This window comes from Rhinolophus sinicus, linkage group LG01 (assembly GCF_036562045.2).
Source record: "Rhinolophus sinicus isolate RSC01 linkage group LG01, ASM3656204v1, whole genome shotgun sequence".
Lineage (NCBI taxonomy): Eukaryota > Metazoa > Chordata > Mammalia > Chiroptera > Rhinolophidae > Rhinolophus > Rhinolophus sinicus.
The window spans coordinates 202437501-202452314 of NC_133751.1; the positions used below are offsets into that span (position 1 = coordinate 202437501).

At 38.1% G+C, this 14814-nt stretch overlaps 1 protein-coding gene across 1 annotated transcript in view; it reads left to right on the forward strand.

Annotated features, from left to right (window-relative positions):
- PSMD1 (proteasome 26S subunit, non-ATPase 1) overlaps positions 1-13489 on the forward strand; it is a 91911-nt gene extending 78422 nt beyond the window's left edge. The window contains exons 20-25 of the mRNA XM_019739782.2: positions 1420-1589; positions 4207-4299; positions 5759-5845; positions 6362-6508; positions 11688-11843; positions 13265-13489. Of these exons, the coding sequence (XP_019595341.1) occupies positions 1420-1589; positions 4207-4299; positions 5759-5845; positions 6362-6508; positions 11688-11834 (644 nt within the window). The 3' untranslated portion in view covers positions 11835-11843; positions 13265-13489. The remainder of the gene's footprint in view (positions 1-1419; positions 1590-4206; positions 4300-5758; positions 5846-6361; positions 6509-11687; positions 11844-13264) is intronic.
- The last annotated feature ends 1325 nt before the right edge of the window (positions 13490-14814 follow it).

Sequence of the window (14814 nt, forward strand, 5' to 3'; positions counted from 1 at the left end):
TAGATTATTTGGTTGGGCAGTAGAACCCTGATTCTTATAAAAACTTTAAATGCTTTTTGGTTTAGTAAAGTTGATACTCACTTCCTGACTCCAAGCAAAACATGCACATGGCCTCTGTGAGATACCGAGATTAGCAAAGTGAAATGTGAACAGCAGGGATCCAGAATTGGAAATCAAATTATGATGGTGGCTAGGCACAGACTGCCCCATTTTTATGGTCTATATTGTATAAACTAAAAGATCTGCGTCTCAGAGTCCTGAGGTTCGGCCCTGACACTGTTACCATATAGACCAGAGACTGCAACACAGCAGCCCCTGGACCAAATCTGACTTAAACATGTGTTTTGTTTTGTCTACCTAGAAAAATTTGCAAACTTTTGTTCAAAATCCAGATTCAAGTCTTCAAGTCTGCTTTTTAAAACAAAATTACCTAGTGACCCTAGACCTACGCCCCTAGTAACATGTCCTCTTTAAATAAGACATGAGCTTTCCAGTTTGCTTCAATCCCCATTGCTTTCAGCCCAAGTTTTCTCATTCCTTTACCTGACTGCTTCCTAAAGGTATTCAAGTTTGCAACCCCTAATAGCCTCCAAGAACCTCAGCTTAAAAAGGCCCGATCAAGATCCAGCCGTCTAACTAATACTTGGAGCTCAGCTCTTGTTCAAACTGTTTCTCTGCACTTCCTGAAGGGGTAGCCTAGGGGATGTGCCAAGAGGTAGCTGAACAGGTCAGGTTCCAAGCCATATACCCTCTCAACAGTCCAAATTTCTGATGAACTAGAATTAGCTCTGATTTCATTGTTTTATATTTTGTGCTTTCTCAGAATAATTTCAATTGAATCAAAGATTGGAGATTAACATTTTCCTTGTTAGTGGTAGTGCTCTAGTTCAAGTACTCACGTTCAAGCCCTCATTTTACCAATGGGGGAAAATACTTTTTTTAGAGGTAAAGTGATTTGTCCAGGGTCACAAGGCTAGTTAATCTTGGAGCTGCCTGCAGTTAGACATGACTAAAGCATAAAGAGTAAAACTAAGCAAACAGTGTCTACCTTTTGCCTCTTGCCTATTTTTTGCAAATACGGGTGTTAAAGTTTTACTTTTTATTAGTACATTAAAAGCCTATGTATAATAATAGACTAATATTTAATTTAACATACAGTTTTGGCATCCTTCAAGCTTATTTTTTGAAAAATGCCTTCCTGTATAGAAAGCAGACCTAGATTTACCCTGAGTCCAGTTAAAATACAGTACTTCCGGTTTTGGAGACTCGAGATTGCTCACTGGCTGACTAATTACAGCAACACCATATTAGATTTTATGAACTGTACTCTTACAATAATCACAAATGTTTCCCTAGTGCAGTACTTAAAAATCCTATTGATTTCCTGGATTCATGTTCATGGTTTCTCTTTTTCTACAGGTGGTCATAATGTCACAATCTCCTTGCAGTCCAGGACTGGGCACACCCATATGCCTTCTGTGGTTGGTGTCCTTGTCTTTACCCAGTTCTGGTTCTGGTTTCCTCTTTCACACTTCCTGTCATTGGCTTATACCCCGACCTGTGTCATTGGCCTTAACAAGGACTTAAAGGTATGTTTGTGAGACCTCCGTTTTATAGTGTATCTTCTTCACCGTATTCTATTCACCACCCACTCATGAAGATTTTCATGAAATTTTAAAGATGAGGTGGCATCTCATCAATAAAGTATTTCCCCTTCAAATTAAGTCGTCACCATGTTGAGTGGAATGTGCTGAAATTGTTGAAAATCAAGCCTCCTTACTAACTGTAACCTTGGGTAAATCAATTGAGAGGGAATGGTGAGAGAGGGGACAAAACATAAAAATATGAAAAAGTGGGCCAGCCCGATGGCTCAGGTGGTTGGAGCACCGTGCTCCTAACGCCGAGGTCACCGGTTCAATTCCCACATGGGCCAGTGAGCTGCGCCCTCTACAGCTAAGAATGTGAACAACAGCTTTCCCTGAAGCAGCCGTGGGCTACCATGTGCCGCCGTGAGTAGCCGGCAGCCAGCATGAGCAGCCAGCAGCTGGCAAGAGCTGCTGGGAGCTGCCGTGAGCGGCCGACAGAGGACTGGCGACCGACTGCCTCAGCCAGGGAAAGCGGAAGGCTCATAACACCAGCCTGGGCCAGGGAGCTGTGTCTTACACAACTAGACTGAGAAACAACAGCTTGAACTGGAGTGGGGGGGGCGGAAGCGGAAGGGGGGCGGAAATTCAGTATACCAAAACATTAGGAAATGGGTCATATAACTAAACGATAAACCACTTAAATATATATATATATATATATATATATATATATATATATATATATATATGTATATATGAAAAAGCTTTATAGATCACCCTGATGAACTTTATTAATACTAAAAATCTGTGGGAACTGTGGAATAATTTCATGCAGATAAATAACATAATAAAGTTTGCATTCTAGAAACATCATTCTGGTATCAATGGAAATCCATTACAATGGCATTGCAATAATCTGGGCAAGGAAGAAAGAGGACCTAAAGGAAATCTTAATAAGGAATGAAGGTTTGAGACAGGGATGTGTTTCAGAGATATTTGGTGCTAGAATATTTGATGGAAGAAGGATTATTACTAAAGGGAAAAACGAGGATGTCCCTTTGGTAGTGGCAGAAAACAAGACCAACAGCAAGGAGCCAGGGAGTCTGACAGGAGGAAACTAATCACTTAAGTCAAGGACTTAAGGTGATACATCCCCTGTCATCACATCATCCTTTCTTAATGGGGTTTGTGCTTAGGTCTTTCTCAGTCCTGTGGCCCAATGATTCATTCACCCTGTTCTTCCATCTTCTCAGAGGGCCTTTCTAACCTTAAGTAACTCCTACGTCTGGTCATCACTGTTGTTAAAATGTTCTGCTAAGCTCTCAGAGTGGAAAAATTTTAGGCCGGAAAAAAAAATGGTTGATAAAGATTGAATATTTCATTAAATTGATTCTTTTCAGTATAGCAGTACAGCAAATTATCCTGTCAGTGTTTCAGCATTAAACTACTCACATGTGAAAATATTGAGCAGTTTTGTCTTTCAAAACAAGAATTTTTGGTTTCCCAACCCATAACCCTTTTTTTATTTTATTTTATTGGGGAATATTGGGAAACAGTGTGTTTCTCCAGGGCCCATCAGCTCCAAGTTGTTGTCCTTCAATCTAGTTGTGGAGGATGCCGTGCCGCTCAGCTCCAAGTCTAGTTGCCGTTTTCATTCTTAGTTGCAGGTGGCACAGCCCACCACCCCATGTGGGAATTGAACTGGCAACCTTGTTGATACCTCGTGCTCTAACCAACTGAACCATCCAGCTGCCCCTCCGGAGGCTCACCTGCAGCTTGTTGTCTTCAATCTAGTTATGGAGGGCACAGCTCACTGGCCCATGTGAGAACTGAACCAGCAACCCTCTTGTTCAGAGCTCACGCTCTAACCAACTGAGCCATCTGGCTGCGCCCCTAACTTTTGATATTGTGGCTAAACATCCCGTATAATCTTTAGGGACATACTCCTCTGGCACACAATTTTATGACCTCTGTTTCTGTTCTTCACAATGAAAGAGGGATGGAAAGACAAGATTTCTTGTACTAGTATATATGATGCTTATTACCACTCTTTACCAATGCAAACTAGGTAAACAGAAAAATTCAGACTGGAGAATTTTAAACCTGGTCAAGAAGTGATGTGAAGCTGACTTTTCCATTAGGCTCATGTTAGAATCTTGTGCAGTATGATTATATGGCATAGAAACTTATGTATACAAACTTATACAGGTTGTTAGTGTGGTACAAGGAAGGAATGTGGACATTAGTTGTGCAGGCTAGGTAATCATGTAACACTTTAAAAGGAGGTGCAGTTGATCTGATAAGTACCATGAGTGGGACTTAACCCACTGAAGCAGGATGCATGGTCAGTAAAGATGAGATCAAGGGATGCCTGTTCAAAGACACAGAGCTTCAGGAAAGTATAGGGAAGTGCAGGTAGTTCTGTAAAGCACCACAAAACTAACTCACTGAAAGAAGACAGATGCCTTTAAGGGACGAATGATAACATAAATTGAATAGCACTGTAATTGAACATTTTGCCTGGATTGAAACTTTGCATTTGTATGTTTGTTAATAGTATATGATACTTAAATCTTGATTTTGATTATTTTAATGGAGGGGGTAATTCTTTTGTCTTCAGATGCCGAAAGTTCAGTATAAATCGAACTGTAAACCGTCTACATTTGCATATCCTGCCCCTCTGGAAGTACCAAAAGAAAAAGAGAAGGAAAAGGTAGGTTCTTTGTTTCTTTGAGCACTATTTGTACTTATATATAGGAATTGCTTCGTGTTTCACTTGAGTTTGTTTTACATATTTTTATATTTTAAATTAGACACTTTTAAAGTAATACTTCTTCTGGTAAAATCCAACATTATACAAGAATATGAAGTAAGAGCCCTCTTTCTCTCCTGGTCATTCAAGTCCCATGTTGCAGGAATCACCATTTGTGAATCCCTTCAAATGTTTTCTCTGCACCTATCAATACTTTTTATACCACAAATAGAATTATTCTCTACATACTATTCTGCATCTTATTGTTTTCACTTAAACAATTAGTCTTTAAATCTTTCAGTGTATATGGATCTTGTTTTTTTCCAAAGCTGCAGGGCAGTCCCTTTACATATATATCATTTTTCTTACCAGTTCCTTATCTGACAGATATTTAAAGTTATTTCTAATTTGTCACTGTTACAAATGAAACTGGAATAAGAGTCTTTATACACATATATTTGTGCACTAGTACAAATATAGCTATAGGTTAGTATCTTAGATGTGGAATTGCTTGATCAAAAGCAATGCACATTATTTATTTTCATAGGTATTAACTACATTTACCTTCAAAATGGATATAACCCATTTATACTCCTACCAACAGTGTGTGAAGACACTCGTTGCTATGTGTTAAATCAGACTATGGTGAATTAGAGGGCTGAACATATCCCTAAAGTTTTCTTAGTAAAATTACCCGTCATGATACCTTACATTTAGGAAAGTGGTTCTTTCTCTCAAGATAATGTTCCATATTAGCCAGTTGTTGATTATTTGCTGTAAATTTGTGTGTAAGTAGGGATAATTACATAAGTGACCTAATTTGAGGGTGGTGGGTAATGAATATCCTTTGATGACAACATGTTGTTTCATCAGCTGTGTTTCACACTCCCCCCTTTAGGGTCTGAAACAAAGTCAGTTTACAGCAGTACTGCTCAGCTTTTCAGAGTCCCTGTTTCACCTTTGATTTCAGTGAAGCCCATCAAGGAGGATAATTCCAGACTAATCACTCACCCACTGTGTATTTCCAGGGCATCTAGTCCAGTGAGAGTATCTTTACGACCAGGTGTAGAAAAAAATTTTATGTTTTCTAGTGTTTTCCCTGTAGAATATAAAAGGGTGCAGCACCCAGATCTCCATCTCAGAAGCTCATGATAGCAAATCCACATCCAACGTAAGCTTCAGGTAAAAAAATGAATAAGTAAATAAGAGTTATATTGGACACAAGCTTCACCTGATGACCATAGTAATTATATGAATAAATGTCCTGCTTGCTTTTCCCGTTTATGCCTCGATTGCTTTGTTCTTTATGATACTTACTGCCAGGAAATAGAACAGTATTGTGGGACTGAGTTCTCTTTGTGCTAGCACGTTTCTATGTAGATGAGGGATTATAATGATTTACACTGTTCCTTTCCTTTAGGTTTCCACAGCTGTGTTATCTATTACTGCCAAGGCGAAAAAGAAAGAAAAAGAAAAAGAAAAAAAAGAGGAGGAAAAAATGGAAGTGGTGGGTATAACTTGGTGTTTATGTGGGTTGATTTATCTATCTCCGTCATGGTCTACATTCTTCCTTAGCTGAACATTATTATACCTTGCTCTTGGCTCCCTTTAAATAATTATTCTGTTCCAATGATAGAGACTCATAAAATTTTAATTGGAAGAGACTTAAGAAATTATATTCATTCACGGGAAGAAAAGAGCATCGTACAAATCAGAAAAGCGTTCTTGGAGGAAATGACAACTGAAATGGGTCATTTGCTTAAATAGACCCTTTTTTTCCTGATCTCTGCTGGTGAAAAAAACCTTTTCTTTCTATTAAACCAAGTTAAATAACAATTCTCACCCCCAAGCAGAGTAATACTCTCCCTCCTCTGAGTCTGATATTACTTTAATTGTACCTCCATTGTATCTAATCCTAACTACCTTTTCTACCTAATAGTTGCTCGGTAAAGTTATTAAACATTATTCAGTGATGTGGAACAGAAGTGAACCTTTTTTGGGCAATTTTTTAAATATTTTCTAGGATGAGGCAGAGAAAAAGGAAGAAAAAGAGAAGAAAAAAGAACCTGAGCCAAACTTCCAGTTACTGGATAACCCAGCCCGAGTTATGCCTGCCCAGCTTAAGGTTCTGACCATGCCAGAGACCTGTAGATACCAGCCTTTCAAACCAGTAAGTGACCTATGGCCCTTAGCTATATACCCAAGGGATATTAACCCACAGGACAATGGAATATTGGTAGAAAAGGATAAAACTCCAAAGCATTGGAGATAGCTCTTTAGTACTAATAAATCTCTTAGCAAAAGAGAGAACATTTCCTTCCATTCCATATAGATATGGGGGAGCTTTTCTTTATGTAGTGCTTCAAATATCCTTCATCTGCCAGAGGCTTATGCCATAGAAGTTCATAATACACCATAGTTATAACATAGAGAAATAGGAAAACAGTAGAGAAAATCAAGAAAGCCAAAAGTTGATTCCTTTAGAAATTAACAAAGTTGACAAACTTTTACCTAGATTGAGCAAGAAAAAAGGAGAGAAGATAGGGTCAGAGAGGGATGAACAGGTGCAGCACAGGATTTTTAGGGAAGTGAAACTGCTCTTTATGATACTATAATAATAGATAAATGTCATTACACATTTGTCCAAACTCATAGAATATATAGCACCAAGAGTAAACCCTAATGTACACTATGGACTTCGAGTGATAATGATGTGTCAATGTAGGTTCATCGATTATAGCAAATAATTGCACACCCTGATAGAGGGTGCTAAAAATGTTAGAAGCTATACATGAGTGGGGCCAGGGCTATATGGGAAATCTCTATACTTTCCACTCAGTTTTGCTGTGAATCTAAAATTGCTCTAAAAAATAAAGTCTATTTATTAAAAGAAATGAAAGATTTTAAAAAATTGTATTAGCCCTAGATTGCTGACAAATTAATTTCTCCATGCTTTTATTTCTTCATCTATAAAATGAGAGTTAATGATAATCATTGTTATTATTATATCTATATCTTTATTATAGATATTGTCTATATCAGGCTTATAAAGATAAAATTAGTAATTCATACAAGCATCTAGAGCCATGTCTGGCACAAAATATACAATAAATGTTGGTTATTGTTATAATTATTCTTACTATATATGGCAAATAAATACGAGTAAGCCTATCTGTTTAATCAAAAAGGGGGGGACTTAAATTATTAAAATCAGGAAACAAAGAGGGTCATTACTACCAACCTTACAGAAATAAAAAGGATTATAGGAGAACACTATGAATTACTGTATGTCAACAAATTAAGTAATTTAGATGAAATGGACAAATTCCCAGAAAAACACAAACTACTATAACTGACTCGAAGAAATAGAAAATCTGAATAGACCTATAATAAGTAAAGAGATTGAATTAATAATCAGAAAACTACCCCAAAAAAAGCCCAGAGCCAGATGATTTCCCTGGTTAATTCTTTAAAACATTTTTAAAAAATTAATACCAATCCTTTGCAAACTTCTGAAAAAATGGAAGAGGAGGGAACACTGCCTGATTCATTCTATGAGGCCAGTATTACCCTGATAGTAAAACCAGACAAAGACCTACAAGAAAAGAAAACTACAGACCAATAATCAATGTTCATGGATTGGAAGACTTAATATTATTAAGATAGCAGTACTCTTCAATTTGATCTACAGATTCAACACAATCCTTATCAAAATCCCAGCTGACTTTACAGAAATTGGCAGGCTGATCTTCAAATTCATATGGAAATGCAGGGTACTCAGAATAACCAAAACAGTCTTAAAAAAGAATAAAATTGGAAGAATCACACTTCCCAATTTCAAAACTTACTACAGAGCTACAATAATCAAGACTGTGTGGTATTGGGATAAGTTTACACATACAGATCAGTGGAATTAAATTGAGAGTCCAGAAATAAACCCATACATTTATAGTCAGTTGATTTTTGACAAGGATGCTAAGACCATTCAATGACGAAAGAATAAGTCTTTTCAAGAAATAGTGCTGGGACAACTGGATATTCACCTGCAAGAGAATTAAGTTGGACCCCTACCTCATATCATTTATAAAAATTAACTGAAGGGCAGCCGGATGGCTCAGTTGGTTAGAGCATGAGCTCCAAACAACAGGGTTGTGGGTTCGATTCCCACCTGGGCCAGTGAGCTGCGCCCTCCGCAACTAGAGTAAAGACAAGGAGCTGCCGCTGAGCTTCCGGAGGTGCAGCTAGATGGCTCAGTTGGTTAGAGCGTGAGCTCTCAACAAGTTTGCTGGTTCAATTCCCACATCGGATGGTGGACTGCACCCCCTGCAACTAAAGATTGAAAACAGCAACTAGACTTGGAGCTGAGCTGCGCCCTCCACAACTAGATTGAAGGACAATGACTTGGAGCTGATGGGCCCTGGAGAAGCACACTGTTCCCCAATATTCCCCAATAAAATTTAAAAAAATAAAATTAACTAAAAATGATCAAAGACTTAAATATAAGAACTAAAACTATAAAATCCATAGATGAAAACATACATGTAAATCTTTGTGACCTTGGATTAGGTGATGTTTTCTTATATATGACATCTAAAGCACAAGCAACCAAAAAAACAATAAATTCGACTTTATAAAAAAAAAAAAACTTGTGTTGCAAAAGATACACACTAGTAAGAAAGTTAAAAATAATCCACAGAATAGGAGAAAATATTTTCAAATTATATATTTGATAAGAGACTTGTATCCTGAATACATTTAAAAATCTCTTCTAACTCTACAATAAGAAGACAACCTATTTTTAAAATGGGCAACGGATTTTAATAGACATTTCTCCAAAGAATGAATATATACAAGTAGCCAGTAACCCCGTAACAAGATGTGCCACATCAGTAATCATTAGGGAAATGAAAATCAAAACCACAAGGAGATACCGCATCATACCCACTAGAGTGGTTATAATAAACAAGAAGGGCAATAGATTTGTAGGTTAAAGTTAGCAAGTATGTGGAGAAATTGGAATCTTCATAAAACACTGGTGGGAATATAGACTATTTCAGATTCTGTGGAAGCCAGTTGGCAATTCTTCAAAAAGTTAAATGTAGACTTTCCATATAACCCAGCAGTTCCACTCCCAAGAGAATGAAAACTGTGTCCACACAAATATGTGCACACTAACATTCATGCCAGCTTTCTGTGTAATAGCCAAAATGTAGAAATAACTGAAATGTCCATCAGGTCGTGAATGGATAAGCAAGATGTGATATAAGCCAGACACAAAAGTCCACATATTGTATGATTCCATTTACATGAAATGTCCAGAAGAGGCACACCCATAGAAACAGAAGTTACATTAATGGTTGCCAGGGGCTGGGAGTAGGGGGAATAGAGAGTGACTGCTAATGGTGCAGGGTTTCTTTTAGATTAATGAACGTGTTCTTGAATTAGATGTGCTTCCTGTACATCTTAAAAGATGTCTTAAGAGTGTGGAGTGCTTGGCAACAGGAAATGTTCTATTGCCTGTGTCTTCAGTTGTCACTAACCTTCTCCGAAAACAATGTCATATACACGTATATTATCCTCTGTTTAGAGAATATGAACTTTCTCACTAACACGTAAAGCATTAATAAGCCTAAACCATGCAGCTATAAAAAGCTCTTTCCATATGTTGATTATATTGCAGGGCTTGAGTTGGATTATTTCATTCCATTTACGCATGATGTAGTAGTTATAATCTGGAGCCATGTGTTTCCAACATGTAAGAACTCCTTTTGTAAACATGGGTAATTTCTTCTATTTAGTAGAAAACTCATTTGCATTTGGTCCTTTAGAAGATTTGAGTAAACTTCTAGGCCATGGAGGATTAGGACAGTCGCCATGTACTCTGATTGTTGTTGGGTGAATGTTGGTGGTAAAGGCAGGGTCCATTCATAAAATGGCCCAGCTTCAAGAAAAGCAAACTTTTTAAGGAAAAGAGTTCTAGAGTAATGAGTACAGATATGTGGCTGTTGAGAGAAGGGAAATCGTTTAGAAATTCATGAAGGTGCACCAGTTTTATAGCGTGGCAGGGCAGAGTTCTGATGCATAAAAAAATCAGATTAGATTGAACTGCAGAGATGCTTACACATATGTAAATCATTTAACTAATGTTCTTGTGCTTCTTTTCCTTCCCAGTAATGTGCTTTGGTAGAAATACATTTTTTCCAGATGTGCCCTGCCACTGTTGACTGATTTAATTACAGAGAGCAGCTTTCCATTTCCTTTGACACAGGCAAGCAAACAGAATAAGATTAGCACACCAGGGATGGGTGAACAGTTTGCTGTTTGAATTTACCTTCTGCTAATAAGTTTGGGAGAGGGCTTAATAGAATTGCTATTTCTTCATTGTCTTCCATCACAAGGATTTGTAGATTAAAGTGGAAAACAGTCAGGTATCTGTTGTATTTATGTTATTCTGTCATTCTGAAATTGCTGGAGAAAATTGGCTTTTCATTTGTAGATTGTCTTTTTTTTTAATTAAAGTTTATCGGGGTGTCAATTGTTAGTAAAGTTACATAGATTTCAGGTGTACCATTCTGTATTACATCATCTATAAATCCCATTGTGTGTTCATCACCCAGAGTCAGTTCTCCTTCCATCACCATATATTTGTTTGTAGATTGTCTTTTGTGTCAAAAATGATGGTTTTCTCACAAATAATAAGGTGTCTATTAGACTAGTGTACTTCTCAAACTTCAGTGTGCGTACAAATCACCTGGATGGAGATCTTGTTAAAATGCAGATTCTGTAGCTCTAAGGTAGGACCAAGTTTTCTGCATCTAACAGCTCCCAGGTGATAACGATGTTATTGAGTAGCAAGGTGCAGTTCTAGAATATGGTATTAGAATACCATGTTTGGACAGTAAACATTCTCCTCGCACTCAGACTGAGGCTTGTACTGGGAAATACTCTTCTTAAATGGGATGTATCACGCAGACAGAGCGCCTGGGTTAAGCTTGCAGATACTCCTCATAGATTCCAGTTTTCTCTGTCCCGTGTAGTACACACTGCCATTGCTTTCCTCATTCATGCCTCAGACTAACCTGAAGGAATAGAACAGGAAGATCTCAGCCCCTTCTTCCAGTTGAACAGTCTGGTTAAGTCACCAGTGTAGCAGCACACAGGCATGAATGCCCAGGTTTCCTGGCTCTCACCTAGTAAAGTGTAGTTCTAGCCCAGTTCTTTGCCTCCAAAACATTCAGGTGGTCTTAAGGTACCATTTACCCATTTAACAAATTCGCACACTGGATTCTGGAGCAGTCTGGAATGTGAGTGCAGCTTGTGCCTCTTTATTCCCTGCTGTGTGTTGACAGCTGTCCATTGGAGGCATCATCATTCTGAAGGATACCAGTGAAGACATGGAAGAGCTCGTGGAACCTGTGGCAGCGCATGGCCCAAAAATCGAGGAAGAAGAACAAGAGCCAGAACCCCCAGAACCGTTTGAGTACATTGATGATTAAGGCCCAGAGGTGTGTGTGCAGCAAACATTTTACTCGGTGGTTTTGTGCAGGCGCATTGTCCCACTTCTTCCCTTTCTTCTGTGCTTAATCCCGCTTTACATAAACAATATTAAAACTTCCCCTTTTCACCTCTTCTTCCAACTCTTTTTCTGTCTTCGTTGGCTCACTACCTATAGTGTACGAACAGTGCAGTTCGAAGCGGCTGCTCTGCAGAGTGTTTCCGTAGCTCCATGAGGAAGGAGAGAGCTTGCTTCAGAATAGGAGTCTGCTCAATGCTTCTTTTATTGAGAAAGTCCGCTGAACTGCCGACACTTGGCTCAACAGTGGAGTTGATTTACATTTTGATGTAAGCTCCTAGTTGTGGGTCAGTTACAGTTTGTGGGCCAGCACTGGTCCGTAGATTACAGTTTGAGAAGCACAGGTCTGTACTTCTCACTGATTCTTCTGTCTCTCCCTTTTCTTTGCCAATACGTTTGGAACTAAAAGCCATAACATTCATTTAATCAGTGAAGCTGTTGAACATCTAATGTATTTTGGGGTCAGTTAGACTCTAACACAAAGGTTTATCCCGTTGAAAAAGATTATTATTATGCTACTGTTCTAACAATGTTGAAAGGGGGTCTTTAAATGCAAAAGATTGGAATAATCTAATTTCATGAAATTTTCATTCTTATTTCCCCCATTTTCTTGAACAGTCATCACATATTTGAAGATGCATGTAAAATGTGTAATCAAGATTGTCTAATTCCACCCTAATATAAATAACATTGTCAGACAAATATGAACTTATTCAACTCTCAAGAAAATAAGAACAGTATCGTTTATTACATTATGACAAAAGAAAATACATGTCAGGTTGCAAATGTCAGGTTACAAATCTAGCACTATGGGTATTATACACTGACTAACAATTAATGAAAGTTTTTACAGAAATGTCAGGTATGTATTATGGCAGAAACTCTGCTGTTAGTAGGAAAATACTATTTTCAAGCCTCTGAGAGACAGTTTGAACCTTGGAGAGGGAAATTTATACTGACTTCACTGCTATCTAAACTTGCCCTTGAGCATTCTCTTTCAGCCCTTGATGGTTCCCTAAGCTTATCCAGACAGCCCCCAGCAGTCAGTATTCCTACCATGAGCACTGGGCCTGTACAGAGTCCGCTCAGCCTTTCACAGCACCCTCCTGAAAACCCCCAGTGAGGTCTTTAAAGGTGGCTTAGAAGTTTGCAGAAAGCAATTGGATCCGTGTTGGTTTTCAAAAGGATAAAATATTCAGAACAATAAAAGTTTGAAGACTGTAATGTAGGCACAAACTGGCATATCAGGACGTATAGGCAGGGTTAGGGGCTACTTTTAGACTTCAACAGCTAGTAGTCTAAAAGACAACATAAAAATGTTTTGAAAATAAAGAATGACCCTATCTTCCCCAGGGCCTCATCGCTCAGCTGAAGAAGACTGCCCAGGCTCCTTGGAAATGCCTGGGAGGAAACTCGGCGTTGACACCTGCTCGTCACTGCATGTATCACTGCATCTGCGCTGACCTGAAGAACCCTGTCCTCACATCTGGTTGGAGAGAAGATGTATGACTCTTGGTGCGCTCTTTCACAGAACCTGGTTTTCAAATAAATATACTAAAGTCTCCAGAGGGACAAGAACTTTTTGTTGGTTTATTTTTCAGCCTGGATTTTAAATAAATGGATCGAGTACCCTTTTCCCCCCACCATGAAATGCCTAAAACCCAAAGAGCTAAATTCTTGCTTGCTAGGATGAGTGGGCAGGACTTTCACATTGATGATAAAGTTAAACTGTTTTATAGATTATTTGAAAAATAATGGAAAAAATTAAGAAAAGATAAAAAAATTAGCCCTAGTTCATCACTCCAAGAATTCTCAATTTTCTTAGTGGTATCAAGTGTGTGGGGTGCCGTTACTTATTGAAGAAGTCCCTTCCTTTAATGATCTGAGGGAAATGGAGTCTGTTTAGTTCAGCATTTTGAAAATAAGCTTTGCTTATTGTTTCCTGCTTTTGACCTTGTTAAGGACAATAGATATAAATTATTTAGTTTTATTTCGCCACAGAACCTGATAAGGTACATTTTATTTCCTTTCTCTTTTTTTTACCTTTTTTTCATAGTATTTTTTTATTGAGGTATAATTTAAATGTAGTAAAATGCAGAAATTTGAAGTTATACAATTTGATGAGTTTTGACAACTACAAGTTTTATTTCTATATTGGATGCTGGGCTTTTGAAATAAGGAGGCTGGGTCATTATTCTGGCAACTACCCCTTCTTGCATTCTTGGCATATGAAATGGGTCTCTCTAATTTACTGGGATGTGGCAATAAGAGCTAGATTTGGGGATTTGGGGGGTTTTTGTGTCTTCAGTCATGTAACATAAAAGTAGGTAGTTTCTAACATACATGAACGGTTGCTCCAACCTTGACTCTTTCACTTCATAATTTAGGATATAGGCTTCTGAGTCTGGGAGAGAAAAACCCCAAAACCTATCCTTAGAGGAAAACCAACTCCTGGATAGATCAGCCTTAATACTTTCATCTACCACAGCTTTGTTGTTAGGTCCAGGTCTAAAGGTTACTGATCCCAAAGGATGGCTCCACTCATTGGTTAATTTCATTGCATCCCCTCCTCTGTAAATTCCTTGTTTCCTCAAGATCAGATGATTCTATAAAAGAGATTATCTCATTTCCTAGACTCTCATTAGCTATGTCCTTCCTGTTCAAGCTCTTAGCATTGCTTGTGTTTCAGACAGAGTTCTCTCTAACATTTCCCGTAATATATGAAATGTTTAAAAAACAGAAGTCTCTCAATGATGTCACTGTCCAAAATTGAGTAGTCTGAGAGAGGTAGCACATTCACTGGCCTGAGGCCAAAGTTACTAGATTCCTTCCAAAATCATAGACTGAACTTCAGGGAGGACTCAGCATTCGTTCCTGGTAAGCAGTGCAATTTAGAATTTATA